Source organism: Fukomys damarensis, unplaced genomic scaffold, assembly GCF_012274545.1.
Source record: "Fukomys damarensis isolate Sample0158 unplaced genomic scaffold, DMR_v1.0_HiC HiC_scaffold_32, whole genome shotgun sequence".
In the NCBI taxonomy this organism is placed as follows: Eukaryota; Metazoa; Chordata; class Mammalia; order Rodentia; family Bathyergidae; genus Fukomys; species Fukomys damarensis.
The window spans coordinates 12,815,420-12,837,346 of NW_022900944.1; the positions used below are offsets into that span (position 1 = coordinate 12,815,420).

Genomic DNA, 21,927 nt, shown 5'->3' on the forward strand with positions numbered 1-21,927 from the left:
TGGGCTGTTCCTCTGGAGGGTGTGTGCCTCTCTCTGGCTCTTCCTGTCTCTGCATCTTCGCTGACATGGGATGAGCAGCACTCCTCCACCATACTCTCCTCACATGCTGTTTCCGCCTTGAAGCCAGCCAACCATGGACTGAAAACTGTGAGCTAAAAAAAAAACTTCCCCTTCAACTTGTGGGTATTAGGTATTTTGTCCCAGCAACAGAAAGGTGTGACTGACAAAAGGTTTATTTAGTTTGGGGTTCCAGAGGTTGGGTAGTTCACGAATATGGTGCCAGCGTTTGTCAAAGCACGATGCAGTGTCATCTAATGGCAGAAAGGGGGCTTGGATGAGGGAAAACAATGCATGGCCTCGCTTTACAACAATCCACCATCAAGCTCATTAAACCAGTCCTGCAAGAACTGTACTAATCTTTCTCTGTGACCTCATTACCCATTAAAGTCCTACCGCTGTTTAATGCTATTGCACTGGAAATCAAATTTCATCATGAGTTTCAGAGGAAACAAACCATTTTACAACAATAGTGAGCTACTTTCTTGGCACAGAGCTGGGGGTGTACAAATACTTCTATTTCAAATATACACAGGCTGCTCCTTCAAATATTCTGAGTTTTTTTTCCCCTCATTTACAAAGTATTTTTCACATCCCTAGTTCATTCAGGCATAAGGCTGGGTGCTGGGGATACTGAAAAGTCAAACAGATGTGGTTCTTCTCTTACAGAATAGTATGGGAGATGGGTCTAAATAAATCATTCCCCCCAAAATGAAGTGGCATTTGAGAGTTTGGAGAAGAGAGAACAATCCAAACAAAAGCTCCATCTTGTGGTGGGGCAGGGTGGGAAAACATTAAGCTTCCAAATATTGAAAAAATGCTTGAGTGGCTGAGTCTGGAGACAGTACAAAGGTTGGTCTTTGTCTACAAGGGAATCAATGGGGAACCATGAAAGCACTGGCACATCTCAAAATCAAAGCGAGGGGCTAGAGTGCTTACAGAAACTTGAAAAACTGTACCTATCCAAAATAGAACCATTGTTTTCTTCTCATTTCTCACCTTCCCATACCTGCATATGGTTCATGATTTCCCAACTCACTTTGATTCCACTTTCTAGTACAGTGGTGGTGAACCTATGGCACCCCAGCAAGCTGCTTGGATCACTGAAAGCTCGGAAAGGTTCGCCATTACTGACTGTAGCTCAACCCATCCATTATGTCTCCTTTTCTCTATTTTTCCCAGTACTGGAGATTGAACCCAGGGCCTCTGCACTGAGCCACATGCCCAGCCCCCTTCTGCCTTTGAGACAGAGTCTTGCTGATTTGCCCAAGGTGGGCTCTGTCCAGCTTGTGATCTTCCTGCCTCAACCTCCAAGAGCACCGGGATTACAAGCATGCACACTGCACTCAGCTAAAACTTCCCTCTGTTTATCCTCCTTCCTCCAGATTGAATGTAAGGCCAAGGTCTGTCCAGCCCAGCTCTTAAATATTTTCTCTGTAACCAAGTTGTCCATCTCTGTAATCAAACTAATATAATCGTCTCTCACCTGAACTCTTGTGCTCCTACAATCTGTTCTCCACACAGAGTGAAGTTTTCAAAATGCAAATCCTCTGCCTGAACTCCAGGGATCCAAGGTCAATCTTTTTAGCCAAATCAAGCATGGCAGACCTTTGACTGATTCCGTTGTAAGCAGAGACCCGGTGACTCATTTCTGGTCATTGAAACATGTAAGCTTGTTTCTGGGTTTCTATTCCTGTACCTCCAAAGAAAGGGAAGCATTCTATGCTATAGATACTGGATGTGCCCCATGTGTTACCAGACCCAATAGGCAACTCCACAGCTCAAAGAAAAGTAGCAGTGCTTGACACATATTGCCACCCACGGAAATCTGTCTTTTCATGGGAGAGATTTCCTTGCAATGTAAGCCAAATTGTGTTTTTTGGAGTAAGTGTGCAGCCACGAGTGAATACCCTGATATTGGCATGTGTCTGAGACATCTAGTGCCTAATGGACTAGTAGTTACTTTACCTGAGCTCAGTGTGGTCTGAGCTGGAAAAATATATACAAGAGTTGTTGGTGAAAACTGAAGGTTGGAGAAGGGATGAGATCAGAAAAACTCAGAATGGTGAGCCTGCAGAGGCTGCAAGGAAAGAGGTGCCAAAGGAAACTTTTCCTCCCCTATGGCCAGAGAAAAGGCTCTGGCTTCCCTTCCTTTCCTTCTGGAGCAAAGTTTTTAGTTGAGGAAGGAAACTGGATTTCAGAACGAACCCATGGGATTAGCATCAAGAAAGCCTAGCTTCCTGCCATTTAATAAACAAGTCCTTTACCAGAATCTCAGAGGCAACCAAAAGTGGAATAAATTGGTTAGAAAATACTTCAGAGTGTAAGTTACTGAATTGGACAGCAACGGAAACACAAGTTAACTCCACTGGTGTTCAGGGAAAGTACCGATAGTTGGGTGCAGGGTGGCCAGGGTATTAAGGATTGTGATGTCAGAGACTGGGCGGACATCCCATGGGGAGACACCATTGTAAGAAAAGGCCTGGAGGTATTAAAATCAATGGCACTGTTTACTGTGTTAGGCAGATGGGACTGTGGGAAGGAAGCCAGAATAGTGTGTGTCAAATGTTAAGAGGGAAGCTATTGAGCAGTCAAGAGTCACAAGCGCAGGCTGCTTCTGGTGGCGGAGCCCAGGAGCTACTTCGCCTGGGAAAGGGAGGACAGCAGTTCCTGGCACTCCTCCCGCCCCCATCAAATTCTAAAGATGGGGCTGACACGTTCAGTTTTTAAAGATCTCTGGCCACTCTCGTGCTAAGGGATGACAGTTTAGCTCTGCGGCCCTTAGCTTCCCCACCTCTGATGTGGACACGAGTTTCTCAACCTCACAGGGAGCGTCCTTCCGACCTGACAGCGGCCCTAGCGCTTCCCTTTCCGGCCATAGGGGACCCCGACCCAGCGCCTCGGTCGCCCCAAGCTACGCAGCGGAGGACGGGGTGCAGCCGGCCCCGCCCAGGATCTTCGCGGAGACCAGCCTGGAGTAGGGTGACAACAACCTGCAATCACAGCCCAGAAAGGCAGCCAAGGCAGCGGGCCAGCAAACTCTGGGTGGGTCTCCACGGTGACTGGCGGAAGCAGTGACCAATGGTTGCCCAGCTCTTCTTTGTTTCCTAGAGGCTGACACTTCCTAGACTGAAAGTTCGCCCCGGGTGCTGTTACGTAAGGGGAGGGGTAAGGGGCGGGTCAAGTGCGGTACCACCCGAGCCAAACTGATTTGATTGGCAGAAAGCAGTGGCGTCTCCTCAACGCCTCCGGAAGGACGTCCTTGATGGACAGGTATGGAAGCCACTTGGCGATGGGGGACTGGGCGGAAGTGTCCAGGCCCAGCAGCGTGGGTAGGGGGAGGAGCCCGACACCGAGGGCAGGGCAGGGCTCTCCGGAAGGACGTCCTTGATGGACAGGTATGGAAGCCACTTGGCGATGGGGGACTGGGCGGAAGTGTCCAGGCCCAGCAGCGTGGGTAGGGGGAGGAGCCCGACACCGAGGGCAGGGCAGGGCGGGGCGGGGCAGGGGCCGGGCTGGTGCTACAGCTAGAGATGCTGTCGGATCGCGACGGCGCTAGGCAGCCGGGATTTCTGCATTGAAGACAAGGGGTAAGGCGGACTGTCCAGTCGGCTTGTAGGTGCACGAGGACCGAGGAGTCCACTAGCCCGGGTCGCCAGCGTCCCCCGGCCTGGCATGTGTGTGCCCTCCCCAGCACTCTCAACTCCACAGCGACGGCGGCCAGGGGGCGGGCACCTGTGCGCGTTTGCAGGCACCTGCTGAGCGCGGTCTCGGCCCGCAGTCTTCGGTCCGGGCTGCTGCTAAAGCTGGACCGGGAGGGCCTGAGGGTGGAGGCGGACACAGCCTGCTCGCCCCTTCGGGGTCCGCCCTCCCAGATCCCGGGCCCGGCCCCGGCCCCTACCCCTACCCTAGCTGAGAGGCAACGAGTTCCGAGAGTTTGGACTCCGGCCGAGAGGCTCGGGGCCCTGGTCGGCCTTGAGCCACCTGTGCAGCCAGGACAGGCCTCCACCTCGCATCACCTGTAGACAGGTTTGTCCAGATTCTGCGTGCTGGAGCCGGGTTTCTGCCCCGGGCAAGGGTGCCAGTCCTAGCCTGCTGCTAGTCACGGCTGTGCCCAGCGAGCCTGACCAGGGCTGAAGCTGCGGTCTATTTTCTGAGCTCTGCTCTGTCGCCTCTCGATGTAGAATTTCTTAAGCCCGTTTCAAGCTGATGTATTAACACCGATGGAGGCAGTAAGGCACCTAGGAGGAACAGCAATACCAGCTTCTTATTTGGTCTCTGCCAAGTACAGATCATTCGCACAGGCCCAAGAGAATGATTTAGCTGTCTGATCGGAAAGCAGTCACGTTCTCAGAGCCGAACTAACAAATTCTAAAATTGTATACTAATTATAAGGGTGTTGCCTGTGATTTTCTTCTGTGTCATTCCTGTCAGACCATGTCATACTGTTCCGTTCGCAGACTAGGCATCTAATAAATGGTGTCGCTGACGCCTGTAAAGTGTGCTAGCGTTTGTCGTGATTGTGTTGCTGGTGGAACCATTGATGGGATGGTTAAATCCATCAAAATGCCAGACTGCAGGAAACTGTACCTCTTCTTGAAGATAGGAAGAACTAGAGGCAAGTTTTATTGGATTCGTAAAAACAAAATCATAGAGTAATGACGTAGTAGACTTGAAAGGGACTTCACAGGTAACTGCTCCACCCCAAGACATTTGCAAGTCTAGGAGCACCACCGCATGGGGGTGGGGAGGGTCTTGTTTAATCGGGTATGTCCTAAAGGACAGTGGGGTAAATCAGTGTTGTTGATTTTCACCCAGTCATATTGGGCCAAACAGGAACATGCTCCCATTTTTGATGTCCCAGCTATTTTTCATGTGTCATAGTTGCTTTTAAAGACAGGTTTGCAGAGAGCTGTTGCTAGTTATTGGATAAAAAATCAGCGTGTTTGTGGAAGCACTGGGATCCTCTCTCTTTGGTTCTATTTTAATTAATGGGTGGCGTTTATCTCTTGGAAAGCAAAACAGCAGTAATACGAATATGCACTGGCTGGGTATGATAGACCTGGTACTCCCTGGTGATCTCACATGCAAATCAGAAAGAAAGCAAATGAGTGCTGATGAGCGACGTTTGGTACATGCCTTGCTTCTTAGGAATTTAGAAAAAAAAATGTTGCTTAGTTTTGACCCTTTTCCTGTTCAGCATCTTGACTGGTACAAATAGGAGTTCAGAGGAGCTTTGCTTTAAACACAGCTGAGCCGGAGGGCAGTCACCAGAGCAAAGTTGCTTTTCTTATAGCTGGGTTGGGCTGCTTTTTCCTTTGCTTCTTCATATTTTTAGTAAATGACAGTGACCTTTGAAACATGTTTTCTTATCCACTACTTGAAACCTTGAGTACATGTTTGTGAAATGTCTCCTTTGAACTTCTTACATACATTTGTATCGTTTGGCAATCCTTTAAATGCCCAATCCTGCAGAATTTTCTTATTTTTAGCAGTTTATTCCCCCTTTCTTCCTGACATTGATAAACTTTCCTTTGTTCTTATTTCTCTGGCTAATTATATTTGCTAGAATGAATCTTTTTGTACTTGAGACAACTCAAAATTTGACAATCTTAAATCAGCCGTAGATCTTTATCGTTTGTTCCTTTATCATGGCCAGAGGAACAGTGATAGGACATTTTTAGAGATAAGGACAGTACATTGTGAATCTGGCTCTCCCATTAAACACCTAGATATCAAGCTAGTAACAACTACTGTGGTCTATATCTTCATAATTTTTGGCACTAAAGCTGAACTGTGTCACTAAATATTCTGAAACCTGGCCAGGGACCTAGTGCACAGATTCTTGAAGACATCCAAAGGTGCAAAAGAAATTGGAGCCTACGGGGGAAGTGAATATAGAAGGAAATTATTTCTGAAGCTGCCTAAAGACATATCCTTGGCTCTTGTAACTATATATTATATAATGTTATACTAAATCTTCAGGGTATTAGGTTTCGTTTCTAACCATTTCAGAAGTCTTTTAATTGGTTGGTGTTGGTATATTTGCATTTTCCTATTTTTTTTTAAGGTAAAGTGAATGCTGAGAACAGAAGAATCGGATGACACAGGCCACTGAATTTCTTTGCGTGGAGTACACGTTATGAACCCTTTCTGGAGCATGTCTACAAGCTCTGTACGCAAAGTAGGTATAGTCAGTAAATGTGAGGAAACCTATTTGCTTCTTTGTCAGAAAAGAGGGTCAAACTGAAGGCTAAAATATTGGACACCAGCTAGGCATAGTAATGTACACCTGTAATTCCAGTATTCAAGGAGCTTGAAACAAGAGGATCACAAGTTTTGAGACCAGCATGGGCTATTGAGACTCTGTCTCAGAAAATAAAAAGGGCTAGGGATGTAGCTAAGTGTGAAATCTATAGGTTTAATCTCCTGAACCACAAGGGAAAAAAAAATCTATACCAAGTTCACTTATAATCTTAATAAAATGAGCTAGTTTAGGTTTATATTTTTGAGAAATAATGATTTTATCCATTAAGGTCAGTTTCTAAGGCTGAGATTGTATGGCAAATAGAAAGCATTTGGATATCACAATTTTAAGATTTTTTCATTTAGATTATATTAATACATTCTGAAATTTGTGACATATTGTTATAATAGCTTTTGTTAGGCATTTAGGTCACTGATGCTGCTGTCTGCCTCACAAGCATAAGGTCCCAAGTTCTATTCCCGGTACCAAAAAACAAATAATTTTTGTTAAACTTTAGGATTCAGTGGTTAGAGAAACTTGGAGAAAGCTATGGTCTACTCAGACCTGAGGGGCACTCATTTAATTTTTCTAAATAAAATTTCTTTAAAAATATGTATTTCATCTTAGGAATGCTTTAACTATGCAAACAATAACAAAAATAACCCATAATTCTGCCTGTCAGCGAACACAGTGATTACTTTTTTTCTATACATTTTTATATAGCTTATTAAGTAGGTTGTACTCAAGCTAAGGAAAGTATTGTTAGTTTCTGACTCATTTTGACTTTTTCTTTGACTAAGGATGATAGTTTATGCTGAAGTTGCTCCAAATGTGGAGACATCCATTAAGGACAAGATCAAAATCAGACCCTAGCAAATGAGAATAGTTCATTTCCGTTTTTATCCAGGTGCTGACACCAGGGAGTGACTAATTTCAGTCATCCACAGTATTTACTTTGAACTTACTTAGAGGCTGCCCTTCTACAGCATCTTTAGTGCTTGCCCTTCTATAGGACAAAAGTTTTCTGGTCCTCATTTGTCTAGTAATGCCTTGCCTCTTGATGCCACCAGGAGAAAACATTTCTTCATTTCACTAAATCCCGTAGTTATTGACTGTACTGTCCTGGTAAGATGCTGCTAATGACTTCTCTAATGCTTTTGCCTTGCTTCAGCTTTGTCTGCTTTTCTGTGACCTTTCTACTGGAAAGACTAGAGTCATCTTGCTGGTGGTGTCAGAATGTCCATGTAAAAGAGCAATTCTAGCTTTTAGATTATGGAGCTAATATTGTAATCTTGTTACTGAAAAATTATCCTAACACATTCTCACAACTTCATCTTGAATAGCGTTCTGATGGTGAAGAGAAGACATTAACAGGGGACGTGAAAGCCAGTCCTCCACGAACTGCACCAAAAAAACAGCTGCCTTCTATTCCCAAAAATGCTTTACCCATAACTAAGCCTACATCTCCCGCCCCAGCAGCACAGTCAACAAATGGAACACATGCTTCTTATGGACCCTTCTACCTGGAATATTCTCTGCTCGCAGAATTGTAAGTTCTTACCAGACTACTTTGTTCAGTTATGAATGGTCGTTGAGTTGGAAAATGAAATTTATTCTAACGGACTAGTAAATCAATCTTAAAATTCAAATCTATCCCCCTTGTACTTTCTTGGAGAGCAAGAAGAGGAAGCAACTAAGATTTATAAAAACTTAGTAACTATTTGTGTATGTGTGGTACTGGAAGTTGAACCCAGCGGCTACTAAGCTACATCCTTAGCCCTTTTTGTCATTTTGAAACAGCGTCTCGCTAACTTTGGCCTCCGCTTGCCTCAGAATTGCTATTCTTCCTGCCTCCAGCTGCTGAGAATCTGGAATTACAAGTGTACACTACCATGCCTTTTGCCTTAAGAGGTTTCTGTAGAGGGCAGGCAGTAGCAGTCTTCTTCCTTGCATCCGAGCCATCTTGAAAATTGTATTCCAATTTGGTGATCACCCTGAAGGAGACTGGTCCTGGTAGGGATGTGGAAGACTAATTATCAGCAAATAAAGGAACTGGAACTGCTGCCTTAGAGAAGAGTAAACTTAAGAAGTACTTGTTAGAGCTGTCTTCACAAGGGTGAAGCTCTGTTATTAGAAGGGATTTGACTTATTTTGTATGACTCCCCCAAATGCAGGCTTGGCATTTACAAGGAGTTTGAAGATTTGGGCTCCAAATCCAGATAGGTAAGAACTTGGTTAGTCACTGAAGTTGTGTGTGTCTGCAGAGTGCGAGGAGCTGCATACTTGGGCAGAGTGCTTGGTAGTGATGACACAGCTCTTGGCACATAAAGGGATTCAACTAGCACATGGATTCAGATAGCATTTATTTTGATAATTTGTTAAAAGGACAGAAAATCTGGACAATTCCTGATTTCCATCATTTAAATATCCCTCTGTATGTACAGTTATTTTAAAAGCATCCTTAGTTCTTTCCTCAGAGTACTAATGTGGTAATGGTCTGAAGGTCTGAGGCCCGAGTGTAACGGGCTGGGTGTGATTTGGTAGCAATGGTCTCTCTAGCTTTATAATGGAAGCCTTGTGATTGAGGCTGGACTGTGAGTTGGACAGGCTCCTATTGTGATTAAATCTGCTGGGTATTAGAACACAAAATCGCGTTTTCTGACAAACCTCGTTGTGGTAGATAAATCATCAACCATGCTGCTGCTGACATGCGGAGTTTTAGTGACTTAAAAATGAAATAGATGATTTAGAAAATGATTAAATGTGATAGCAATTAGGTAATAAAAACAATGAACTAGGACCCAATATTACTTCCTGGTACAATTCAAGATTGGCAGGTCTATGCATTTTAAGGCCTCAAGGTTGGATCATAGCTCATAAATACAGTTGCAAAGAGCAGAGCAGAATGGCTGTCAATGGGTCACTAGGGTCCAGGAAAAACCAGTGAAGCCTTTGTTGGTCTGTCTTTCCTTCTTTTCAGCACTCATTCTTTCCCACTTCCTAGCAAGGCCCACAGGGTTCAAGTGTCTGAGTTTGGGATGTTATGTGGGGACAGAGTACACAGTGTGAGAGCTCAAAACGATGCCTGCCTTCACAGTGAAGCCCTGCTCCCCACCATGAGATCCGGTGACTAAAACTCAGGAGGACAATTAAGCGATGGCCAGTCTATGGAATCTTCTTATAGTTACCTAACACTGCATTTTAGAATATTTTAAACTGTTTTTATTTCACATTTTTTTTAATGTACCTTGTTAACAGTATCATTTAATGAAGCTCAAGATATTTTTATTTTATTTATTTTTGGTGGTACTAAGGATCAAACCCATGAGTACTCTGCCACTGAGCTATTTTCCCAGCCCCCTTTTTGTTTTTATTTTGAGGGACAAAAGTTGCCCCGGCAGGACTTGAACTTAAGATCCTTCTGTATCACTTTCCAAAATGCTGGGATTACAGGCATGCACCACTGTGCCTTTTTTTTTTTCTGATGGCGGGGAGAGAACACAAGAGGACAGAGAATTATACAGCAGACGAACCTGGAACTTATTGTGTAATCCAGCCTGGCCATGCACTTGGGATCCTCTTATCCTCCTGCCTTACCCTCCCCAGTAGTGGGATTAATGTGACACTCTCTTCTGCTAATAATATATGTTTAACCAGTAAAATCAGTTTTTGAATGTTTGTGAGACCTATCATCTACAGTCACCAAAAAAACACTAATTTTACAAATACTCTTCATTTACTTCAAATTTATGTCCCATACTTACACCAGGTTGTATTGTTCAGAATACCTACAAACTGTTGTCCACGATGATGTTTTGTGGTTTTTTTTGGGGGGGTACTGGGGATCAAACTCGGGACCTTGCACTTGTGAGGCAGGTGGCGGAACCACTGATCTAAATCCCTGGCCCTGCAAGATGATGTTTTAAGTCTGATTTCTGTGCACTTTACTATTAAATTCTTCGTGTATTCTTCTTCATCTTTTTTAATCTGGGGCCGTGGCTGACTTGTGCATTTCTCTGTGAGCACGGTGATGAAGCCAGTGAGTAGAGTGATGAGGGTGATGCTTAAGAGTTGGGCCAGGTGAGGGACTGATGACTCGACTTACAGGTTTGGGCATCAGCTGCCCAGCGAGGGATGACTCCTTGTCCCAGAAAATGAATGTGGGATGGTTTGGTCCACATGTGTCATTGACATCCATACATGTTAATGATTGTACTGTTTTTATTTCAGTACCTTGGTTGTGAAGCAGAAATTACCTGGAGTCTATGTGCAGCCATCTTATCGCTCTGCATTAAGTAAGTTAAAGATTCAGTCTTAATTAATGGCACGTTCTGTTCCTCTTGCACAAATTGAAGTCTTAACCATGTTTTATTTTTTGCTACAGTGTGGTTTGGAGTAATATTCATGCGGCATGGGCTTTATCAAGATGGTGTGTTCAAGTTTACAGTTTACATCCCTGATAACTATCCAGATGGTGACTGCCCAGTAAGTAGATTTGTCTGGCTTCATTTGTGGGGCTTTGTTCACTGAGGGGAAATTAAAGAGCTTACAGATTTCTTCTATTCTTGACCTAATAGGTTTAATTGTTTTGGTTTCCCAAAACATTTGTCTTCCCAATAGTCTTTCAAAGAATTCTGGTGTTTTATTTTCTGTCAAGCTACCTTCTGCCTGTAGCTAGCTTTTTTTTCTGTTCAGGGTATACAGGTGAGGCTGAAAGCTCTAATGCAGCACTTCCTGTAGGAAAGGTGATGGGTGTGTTCTAGTAGAAATTGAGTAACCTTTTCCCTCTCGTTGAAAAATTTAGTGTTAACAGGAAAATTATAAAAGTTGTTAAGTAGCCATCTTGTGGCAGTTCTTGTGACCAGTCAACATGACTGCTGTGTTACCCTGAAGTTCCTTTTATGACTATGGGTCTAATAAGCTCCACTGCTCTCTTTAAAGTACATGTCTTTCTTTAAATATAGCGCTTGGTGTTTGATATTCCCGTCTTTCACCCGCTAGTTGACCCCACCTCAGGTGAACTGGATGTGAAAAGAGCATTTGCAAAATGGAGGTTAGTAAGGTGGTTCTTCTTATTGTGACATAAGATGGCAAGAACAAACCTCCGTACTCATCCTGTGTTTTCCTTTAGGCGGAACCATAACCATATTTGGCAAGTATTAATGTATGCACGGAGAGTTTTCTACAAGATTGATACAGCAAGCCCCCTAAATCCAGAGGCTGCAGTACTGTATGTACCTTTTACTTTAAGATAAATTTTGAAATGCCCCAGAGAATATTAAGTTGGTAACTTTGACTTAAACTTTTAACATAGGTATGAAAAAGATGTTCACCTTTTTAAAAGCAAAGTGGTCGACAGTGTTAAGGTGTGCACTTCTCGTTTGTTTGAACAACCTAAAATAGAAGACCCTTATGCTATTAGGTAAGTGGCACAATTGTGTGGATGAACTTTCCTTTGCAGTATGGACTTCCATTTTCAGGGTGGGCTTAAAATGAGGATTTTAAAGAAATGTGTATAATCTGCTAACCTACAGGCTTTATGTCTTGGTGTCAACTCAGTTTCCAACGGCTCTTACGGAAAAGCTTTACACTGTCTACACACTGTACCAATAGCAGGATATTTAGTCACTTTGGCTTCCTAAGGATCCTTGTAACATGCTCATTCATCCACATGGGACAACTTTTCATTTCGCAGCTTTAGCTGATACCCCCTGTTGACAAACAGATGTGAAAGGGAAACTGAGTAGTGTGAGTCCAGTGGGTCCTGCAGCACTTGATACTTGATCATGGGGAAGAACATCTTGAAAGAATTGGTGATTTGGCTCTTTGATGACATTAACACTGCTGAGGGCAGCACATTGTAACTAAGAGTTGTGGGATCAGCAGGTGGATCAGTTGGCTTTTGTACCTTTTAGCATTGGTGGCCCAGAGCAATTATTTAATTCTGCCTTGCTTTCTTCATCTTTAAATAACAATATTGCAGGCTTAAATATAAAAGGGATAGTTAAAATTTAGATAAGATAATTTAGATAAGATTTAAAACATATATATTGCTAACTGATAGGCTTAATTATTGCATAATAAAAGTTATACACATTTATAAAGCCATAACTTTTTAATACTTTTCTCTCAAGCTTTTCTCCATGGAATCCTTCTGTACATGATGAAGCCAGAGAGAAGATGCTGACTCAGAAAGTAAGTAGACAGCCATATTTGAAATGTTTAACTCATTGTTTCTTTTCTAAGATAATCTTCATGGTGCCCACTTATTATATACAATAAGTTCTGGGGAAACAAGTCTGTACAATGCTGATCACTCCTGTCTTTTTTTTTTTTTTTTATTATGTCCAGAAGCCTGAAGAACAGCACAATAAAAGTGTTCATGTTGCTGGCCTGTCATGGGTAAAGCCTGGCTCAGTACAGCCTTTCAGTAAAGAAGAAAAAACAGTAGCAACTTAAGAGATGATGAGTCTAGTGCACCATGCACTTTCCTGCTGGACTCTGGCCTAGTCAAAGCTGACTGATGGCAAAGGACTGCCTGAAGAGTAAACGGTGTGAACAATGACTGTTTATCAGTGTTTCCGACGTATGCATAGATTCTAACAGCAGGTTTCAGAAACTCTTTAAGTAATGCGTTACTTCTGTCAGAAGTGTCTTAGGGCGATTGTCTAGATCAGTACTCCAAATTATTGGGGATCTTGAGGGTCAAGTATTTTTCTGAATATAATGCTAAAGTTAAGTTGCATTCACTTACACTAATAGAGCAGACCGAAATCAGCACTATTTAATAGTTTTTAAATCAATGGTTTCAGTTGTACTTAGGATATGAAGAGGACAGGTATAGAGAGAGCAGATTACAGAGCTTAGCACTTTCAAGTGGAAGATTGTTTGAATTTCAGTCTCCAGCCTGTCTCACTGATTTACAAACTGCTGTCTCTGAGAAAAAGAGTGAGGAAACCAAAATGCTTGTTCATAGTTGGTTTTTCTTTTTAAAGCAAATTACTTACTGTATTTTTATGGCAGGAGGGAGGAAAAAGTGTTAAAACGGTTTCTAATGAAGTCAAATATTTAAATGATGAATGATTAATGTGTTTAGTAGAGACAAAATAAACCAATAAATGATTGTTCTTTGTCATTTATGTATGCAGGAAACTTAATACTGTTTCTCAATATAACTAAACAAAGACTAATTTATAAATGCTTTATTAAAAATACATTTATTTTCATATAAAATTACAGTAGCTGTAGCTTCAGAAATTTTATAAATATTTTTTGCAGAACACTATTCTAATTGAATAGTGTAAGTTCCATGTTTCTTTTAGAGCAATATGAAGTTACCTAGTAACTTTGTTTATACTGATTCAATTTACAGTTAAATTTTCTTCCTAATAAGATTATTAATTCAATTTCAAAACTGCTGGAACAATAATGATTAATAAAGGTATATATAGATAACTCAATAGCTGTTAAATAACATTTTCTAATTTATATAAATGGTACTATGTACTAATAAAGACCTAAATTCTTCCACTTATTTTTTAAACTGCCAGGAACCCACCCAAAGATACTTCACATGTCTTTTTTATACCTTCTAAAAAGGTCATAATTTTTCACATTAATCCCCTCAATTCAACCTGATTAAAAAAGCTTTACTTTGCCAGCTGATTCCTATATAACAACAAAAACTGGAGAATTTAAAACACATGCCCAGAGGGTAGCTACCAGGGCATTAACAGTTTTAAGAAAGTACAAAAGCATTAAAGAAAATATTGGCTGTTTAGCCTAGGAGTTTTGTACTTAAGAAACTTCAGATTGTAGAAAGTGCCGTCACAAATATACAGCAAAAATTGGGTTACAAAATCATGCATTTTACAGCCGTAAAGTGCTGCCACTTCTATAGGTTCATTCAGACATTGCACAGCTGAAGAATCAGCACTTTTCACACCACACCTCACCTACTAGGGAAACGGAAGTGCACAGAGGGAACAGGAGATAGACCAGTGACTTTGGACCTCCAAACCTAGGCTACCTCCTTCCTTCTGTTTTTGTGAAAGCAAAAAACTCAAACTCCTACCAAGTGTTTTAGGACAAAATACCTAAGTTTTGTCTTGCTTTAACAGCTAGAGCTGACCATGGAAAGGTAGGAATGAATGTGAAAGACAGTTCCTCTGTAAGAACATGTCAACAGAGTTCTCACATTTGAGTGCATTTGTTCTCTACAATATTTATAAAAGCTTTGCCAAACAGTTAGAGATTGGGGTTCTGAACAGTGTTGATGGTAAGCACTAACTGGTAGAGGAAAAGGCAGTTGGAGTGAATAAAAATATCCTAAGGACATTGGAAAGAGTAAGTACTCATAAAAAGCTCTTCCTGTTTCTAACAGGCTCTAAAAAAATGACTGGATTAAGGAAAAGGGCTCCATAATCTAGCATACATTAAATGGTGCTGCTAAATAGTTTGTGAAAAGACAAGTTTCAATACCAGAAACTAACCTCAGTGGGAACCTCGGTCATTAGCTACGTCTTGGAGACGGCGTAATAAGGCAGAATGATTTTCAGGACAAATTCTTTTTGCAGGCGATTCACTTCCATCTTCCAAAATAATCCCTCTCTTTTTGGTTGGAGTTTCTCCTGTCCGTATCATACTGTTAATTTCTCTCAGTCTCTATGATGGGGAAAAAATAATTAAAAACTTTAAAATGCACACAGCTCAGTATGTACTAAAGAATCTCAAATGAGTTCATCAATTTACCCGAACACCTTTACAGAGAAAGTGACATAATTCTGCATATCTCAGATGGCTGAGGATGATGACTGTTTAGGTAGGGCCAGAATATTTCCAGGCTTAACAAGGTTCACAGGTGATTTTGATACACACATTTATACAATGTGTGGGTTCACAGGTTGGTAGGTAGTTTTCATAATAGCTATATAACATCACACCCATCACTATAATTTAATCATTTAGATAACACACCCATCTTCCTTTTTTAAAAACTGCATGATTTTTTAGTACTATTATGCTCTTTTATTCAAGGTAGTGTTACTTGTGTTTTTAGCAACCCTTCTAAACTGGGATTTCATTAGAGAAATAAGCATTAATTTGCTAACACATTCACCATATGTAATAAATTATTACACTCTACAGTGATATTACCTAGTTATATGTTATCCTTGGGAGAACTGAAAAAGTTAATTATTTTATGAATTCTGTGGCTCACATGAGGAACCCCAGTGGAGAAAGCCTTTTCCAGAATACAAAGACTGAGCTCCTCAGTACCTTCAGCATCATGCTTTCTCCAGAGTCCCAAAAGTCTTTGCTCACATTTTCTTATAGCTCGTTGGTTAAAATTTTGATTTCATGTTCTACTTCGTTATCCATGCTTCCTCATAAAAATATTCATATATATTTAGTTAGGAAATTTCAAACATACAAAGGTTGAGAATCAGGTATAATGAATGCATGTGCTCATCACCCCATGTGAACAATTTTGGGAGTCTTACTGATCTATATACTCCATTTCCTAGCCCCTAAATTATTTTAAACATACTATAGATGTGTTTTGTTCATATTACTTGTCATTTTTGTTCTTTATTTTGAAATAGTAAACAACTCTTGGGTTTTAAGTAAAATCACCAATGCCTGGTTTTGTCAGCATATAGACTCTATAATCTTAATTGTCAGAAGAAAGCTTCCACTGGGGATGTAACTCAAGGGTAGAGCCCTTGCCTAGCATGCATGAGGCCTTGGGTCTAATCTCCAACATCACAAAAACTTCCTTTGACTTACTCTTCTACTTTGCCTTGCCATAAGTGTGGTCTCCATTTGCTGTCTCTCTAGTCTTTCAATGTTCCTTATATTATTCACTATGAATCTATTAATTGTTAATTGTATATTACAAAAAAATATGTATAGATAGATATAGATATGTACATCTGTATATAGCACATTGGGGTGTTTATTATGTATATACAATATTTTGCATGTAATTCATTTAAATATATACATAATAGTTTAAATTCATAAATTCCTAGTCCAGAAAAAAAAAAATCACAGCATGTGTCTAGATGCTAGCCACAATCCCCAGGGATACATAATAGTAGTAGTCTTCACTGAACAAAGGTTGGTTTGTATGTATCCTTCTGTGCTAATACTACTTTGATTGGTTGTTTTTTGTTTGTTTGTTTTTTAAATGGGATAGCTGGATAGGTAGGCCTATCTTTAATCCTAGCTCCTCAGGAGGCTGAGACAGGAACATTGTAAGTTAAAAGCAAGTGTGGACGACTTAACCAGACCCTTTCTTTAACAACGAAGAGGGCTGGGAATGTAGCCAAGTACCAGGCCCTGGGTTCAATACTCAGTACTGAAGAAAAAAGATAAACTTATGTTCTGTTTGGAGTATCTATACAGTCAACATTGTCTGAGGTCTTCCCTTATCAGCCTATGTGGGTCTATCAAGATCTCTAACTGCTCCAGTTATTATAGCATATCTCCATCACACACTTATCCCCAGTGATGTATTATTTCCTCCCAGCTGTTCAATTCCATAATCAATACTACCATAATTTGTTTTTCAACAAGCTGTATCAGTCCACTGAAATTGATCTTACAAGTGTCACTAATGGCAAGTCATCTTAATCATGTGTGATATACTTGATGATTCTTTTGTCATGGTGGTGTGAATATTAGTTTATGATAGGTTGGCTGTAGCCCCAAACCACTTTTCATTTTGTAAGAATCTCCTTGGTCTTAGCTATCACTTATTAAATCATGACAAATCCTCGTATGAGCAGTCCAGGGAACTGCTCATCATTTACTGGAGAAACTCACAACTCTGGCAGAAATTCTCCCAGGTGGCGATACTATAGAGGCAGGACTAAAACCCACTGACCTGGATGCTAGCAATTTATACACAAAGTATTTTAGTTCATGTATTTTATATCCTTACTGATTTTCTCTACCTATTCTATCAATTATGTTAAATATTTTGACTATGAACTTTGATTATATATCCTCACTATCATTAGGAAATGAATACCACTGATAATCTTTTCTCTGAAATCTTTTGATATTAATATAGCTACTCCAACTTTTGATTAGGGTTAGAATGGTATTAACTTTTCCATCCTTTAACCTGTGTGTGTGTGTATGTAGGTAGGGGGTACTGGGTATTGAATCTATGACCCTTTGCACTGAACTACTTCCCAGCCCTCCTTATGTTTTGAGACAAGGTCTCATTAAGTTGCCCAGGCTGGACTCAAATTCACAATCCTCCTGCTTCTACCTCCCAGAGTGCTGGGATTACAGGCATGTGCCATCATGCCTGGCACATTAACTTCTTAAAAAGCAGTGTTGACATTTAATCACAACATAATTCACTCACTTAAAATGTACGACTATATGGCTTTTGGTATGTTTCCTGAGTTAAGCAACCATCGCCACATTCAATTTTAGGACTCCTGTTACCCCAGAAAGTAACTTTTGCCAATTAGCAAAACTGTCTTCTAGGGCTGGGGATTTAGCTCAGTGGTTCGGTGGCCTGACTTGCAAGCACAAGGACCTGAGTTCAATCCCCGGTACCAAAACAAACAAACAAACAAACTGTCTTCTCCCCTAGGCAACCTATACTAACTTTTCTACCTCTATATATTTGCCACATTCTGGACATTTACATAAATGGGATCATATGATAGTCTTTTATGATTGGCTTCTTTCACTTAACACATAGATCCATCCACATTGAATCATTTATCAGTATTTCATTCCTTTTTATTGTCATCCAGTATTCCATTGTGTGGCTATATATTTATTCATCAGTTAATGGGTATTTGGATTGTCATCTTTTAAATTATTTGTGTCTATATTTAAAGCAAGCATACAGTTTGATCTTGATTTTTTTTTTTAATCCAAGGTGACAACTCTGTCTTTAAATTGGTGTATTCAGACCACTTATATTTTATTGCTATTAGTTTACTGTTTTTCCTTTTCTTTGAGACAGGGTCTTAGAATGTAATTCAGAGTGGCTATGTAGACCTGGCTGGCCTCTAACTCACCATCATCCTGCCCTCAGCTTCGGAAATGCATGAACTATAGATAATGTGCACTGCCACACCCGGCTCTTACCATCTTCTGAATTGAGTATTCCAGTTCATCTCTTTTGTCTAGTACCTATGTGCTTTTATATTTAGTCTTTTCTTGCTCTATGGTCAAACAACAATATAACCACATAGTGTTATGATACCTTTTTTCCATTTAATTCTTTAATCAATTTGCAGTTTAGTTATAGGTTAAGAGTTTAATTTTGTAGGACACATTAGCCATTTCCTCCCACTTCAATTGCTTTTGAGGAGTATTCTTGCCAGTTTGTTTTTAGGCTTTACAATTAATTTCACTGGGAAATATCACTGGAATTAAATTTATGTTAATAATTGGAAAAAATTCTGTCTTTTAATATTTAGGCTTTCTACTCAGAAACACTGGTATAGCTTCATTTATTCCAGTCTAAAAATTTCTAATTCAGCACTAGAGTGCTTGACTTTCTATGTTCAAGGCCCTGGCTTCAATCCCTAGTATCTCTCAATGTGTCAAAAAAAAAAAAAAAACTAATTTAGGTTAAATTACTATAAGATATTTGTTTCTTCTAAGACATGTAATAATTACTGTAGGAAAAGTTTTTTTTTTTTCAACAGATTTTTACTGCTCATTGTTTTCCTCAGCTTTTTATCCAAAAGATTCCAAGCCTACAGAAGAGTTCAAAGAATAGTACATTAAATTCCCATTTTCACGCATTAATGTTTTACTCTATTTATTCTTATATTTTTCTGGCTGAGCCCATCTGGAAATAAATTGTTGACACTGGGACATTTCATCTTTGAATACTTTAAGCACAGTCTCCACATAATTCAGTAGCATCAGTGCTAAAGAAATTTAAGAGAAATTTAATTTTTTCAAATCATCCCAATAATGTTCTGTGTAGTAGTGCTTTCCTATGCAAGATTCCAATCAAAGATCATGTCTCTCTCTATTCCCCTATGTGGTGGTACCTCCTCTATCTTCTACTGCTTCTAACCTTAACTGTCACAAGGAGATTTTCTTACCTGCCACTTCCTGGATGCACTCCTACTTTTCAGCCCTTTTTTTTTTTTTTTTTTTTTTTGTCCTAGGGATGGAACCCAGACTCTTTGTACTTAGCTATCTCTTCAGCCCTTTTTATTCTGAGACAGGGCCTAAGTTGCCCAGGGTGGCCTTGAATTTAGCAATCCTTATGTCTCAACCTCCTGAGTAACTAGGATTACAGGCATATACCACCGCACTCAGCTTACCAAGTTTCTAAGTTTTCAACTTTCACAGCCTGATTCAAGCTTCCCACCCTTCTTCTCAGGGTGAGGCAGATGCTACTAATAAACCTATGCTCTTATGATTATCACACTGCAATCTCCATTTCTCCCTTTAGATAAAAGAGTCCCCAGGACAGACACACTGCCTATCCCACAAACAGCAACCTGGTAATCTGTTTAGGGATCCAAATTTTCTGTTTCTTTGGTTAAATTTTACAAATAAAAACTACTAGTCCAGATTTACAGCAGAATGTCTAAAATGCACAAAAAGGAAATGAGGGAATAAAAGTAAAATTCCTTACCCTATTTCCAACTCTTTTGTTTTCAAAATATCACACCAACCAGCCCTGCTTTTTGCTTCATTGGGACTTAGTGGCCCCTGCTCCATAGTTTCCTACCACTCTAGTGTGTGCCTATGCTTAGCACAAAGCCTATTTCTACCATCCTAAAGCATTTTAGGAGTAAAGGCCAAAATTTATGTTAGTCTCACCTTTGATGGACTGTTGCTGAAGTAGTAAAAAATCTTTTCTCGAGGAGAAAGTGTCATTTCATTTTTATGTGGGGAAATGTAGACAGGATGATTTTGAGACAACTGTATTCGGCGAGGGGAGCCTGTTTTTACAAATGGATAGGGAGAGAGTGGAGGAGCATCCATCTGTTAAAAAGAAAAATTGGTCATTCTAAGAAAAAAATTTCTAAACAGGTATTTTTATTGAAAAATTAGTATTTTTTTAGTTAAGTGGTATGATAAACCAGTAGTTTTATGAAAGGTAAACGGTGATACACTGGCAACAATGATGAACCACCCCAAATCACACTAATAAAAAACATTAAGTGCTTAGTGTATGTCACTGTTTTAAGCATTTTCTAATATGTCATTTAATTCTCACTATAATCCTATCAGCTAGAAAACTACTGTCCCCATTTTCTACAGAAGAAATTGAGAAAGTTACTTTGCAGTGTCAAGAGTCTTAAGTTCTGAATGCCATGAACTAATGTAGCTGTCTCTGATACTACTACACTATACTTTGTAGGGGATCTAAATGTAACTTTACTCTTAATGCTCAGCAACATAGAAATTAGGTTATTAAGCAAGTTATTTTTGTGAGAAACTTCCTTAGTTTTACTTAAACATTTGTAAATCTAGTTTATATATAGTACATGACAAATATAATCGATTCCTCATTCCCTCAGGAATGAAATAATCTCTGTCAAACTTACTGTGTTTGCTTGTGAGTACTTTAGGGCAAATGTTTTGATTTGTTTTATGTAGATGTTGTTGTAGAACTGAATAAGGTCTCCTCTCTCTTCCTCCTCCATGTCACTGTTGGCACCTGTGAGACGAGTAGGTGTAGGAGGGGCACTGCTAGGCTGTGGAACTGGCAAGGTGCTGCTGGACCTCATGATGGGACTGGAGTCTCTACTGGCTGCAGCCGGTGGAAAAAGCATGTTAAGTCATAAAAACTTCCATACAGATTGTTTTAAAAAAGAATTCAGAAAGAAAAAGCAATCTGCACTACTTATCAATTGCAGTAAGTGGGCTTACTGCATCTTTATACGAAGTAGTCAAAGATCAGATAGGATATTAATAACTTCTATGCTATAATCAAAGCAAGGGTTTACTGAGTAGCTCCTATTAATAAGTTACACCATGTTTTCTGGGAGCTGAGCCCTGCACTCTGTACAGCAACTAGGGATAGCATTTCCTCAGTATGGCTCCAGCTGACATCCCAGCACTTTCTGGAACTCGGGCCAGCAGATTCCTGCCTGAACTCTGATTCCCCTGGAGAAAAATGTTATGCACTCTGTACCTCAAAGCTATGGAATGAAGGCCAGCTCTGCCACTAAATTTAGAATTGGATTTATTGCTCCAACAAAGCCTTTGCCAATAAACTACTTTATGTAGTGGTTCTTTCATTTAATAATGCATACTGGTCTAGGTCTTAAAAATTGTTTTTAAAGGTAACTGTTTTATAAGAATTCATAAAGATCTTGCTTACTTCTATCTTTATTTAGTTCTGTTGGAGAATTCTGATGGCTTCTGCTATCACTGCTGCCAGAATTTCTTCTTTTCCTTTTCCCTTTTATCAAAACACTTCTATATACCTTAAAAGAGAGAGAAGGTGACAGAAGCTAGTATTTACTGGACACATACTAGATAACAGGCTTTGACCTGCTACTGGATTCTTACAAAAATCTCATGTAGTAACAGTTTTCCTCCTCAGCAACCATTAAGAAATGCAGCCACCTCGCAAGCACAAGGGCCCGAGTTCGATCACCGGTACC

General features: G+C 40.3%; 2 protein-coding genes and 1 long non-coding RNA gene across 8 annotated transcripts in view; 1 reads left to right on the forward strand and 2 right to left on the reverse strand.

Annotated features, from left to right (window-relative positions):
• Nucleotides 1-239: 239 nt before the first annotated feature.
• LOC104865823 lies at nt 240-2,967 on the reverse strand. 2 transcript variants are annotated; one of them, XR_781274.3, is made up of 3 exons: nt 2,852-2,967; nt 1,544-1,750; nt 240-311 (listed from the first exon to the last, which is right to left on the reverse strand). It is a non-coding gene; the product is annotated as an uncharacterized LOC104865823 (long non-coding RNA). The 2 variants fall into 2 exon arrangements; XR_781273.3 differs by having other exon boundaries at nt 1,544-1,756.
• Nucleotides 2,968-3,306: 339 nt separating this feature from the next.
• Aktip (AKT interacting protein) lies at nt 3,307-14,837 on the forward strand. Of its 3 annotated transcripts, none has more exons than XM_010629589.3 (10): nt 3,307-3,330; nt 6,128-6,241; nt 7,648-7,853; nt 10,535-10,599; nt 10,689-10,789; nt 11,269-11,357; nt 11,436-11,534; nt 11,619-11,726; nt 12,439-12,499; nt 12,656-14,837. In XM_010629589.3, the coding sequence occupies exons 2-10, from the start codon at nt 6,200-6,202 to the stop codon at nt 12,761-12,763; spliced, it is 879 nt and encodes a 292-aa protein (XP_010627891.1). In that variant the 5' UTR covers nt 3,307-3,330; nt 6,128-6,199; the 3' UTR covers nt 12,764-14,837. The 3 variants fall into 3 exon arrangements, with proteins under 3 accessions (XP_010627891.1, XP_010627883.1, XP_010627901.1); XM_010629581.3 differs by lacking the exon at nt 3,307-3,330 and adding an exon at nt 3,547-3,647; XM_010629599.3 differs by lacking the exon at nt 3,307-3,330 and adding an exon at nt 4,008-4,086.
• Nucleotides 14,779-21,927, reverse strand: part of Rbl2 (RB transcriptional corepressor like 2) — a 47,647-nt gene continuing 40,498 nt past the window's right edge. For all 3 annotated transcript variants that reach the window (XM_010629481.3, XM_010629476.3, XM_033757785.1), the window contains 4 exons: nt 21,642-21,747; nt 20,863-21,068; nt 20,132-20,296; nt 14,779-14,968 (listed from right to left, as the gene is read on the reverse strand). In XM_010629481.3, coding sequence (XP_010627783.1) covers nt 14,798-14,968; nt 20,132-20,296; nt 20,863-21,068; nt 21,642-21,747 — 648 coding nt within the window. In that variant the 3' untranslated portion in view covers nt 14,779-14,797. The remainder of the gene's footprint in view (nt 14,969-20,131; nt 20,297-20,862; nt 21,069-21,641; nt 21,748-21,927) is intronic.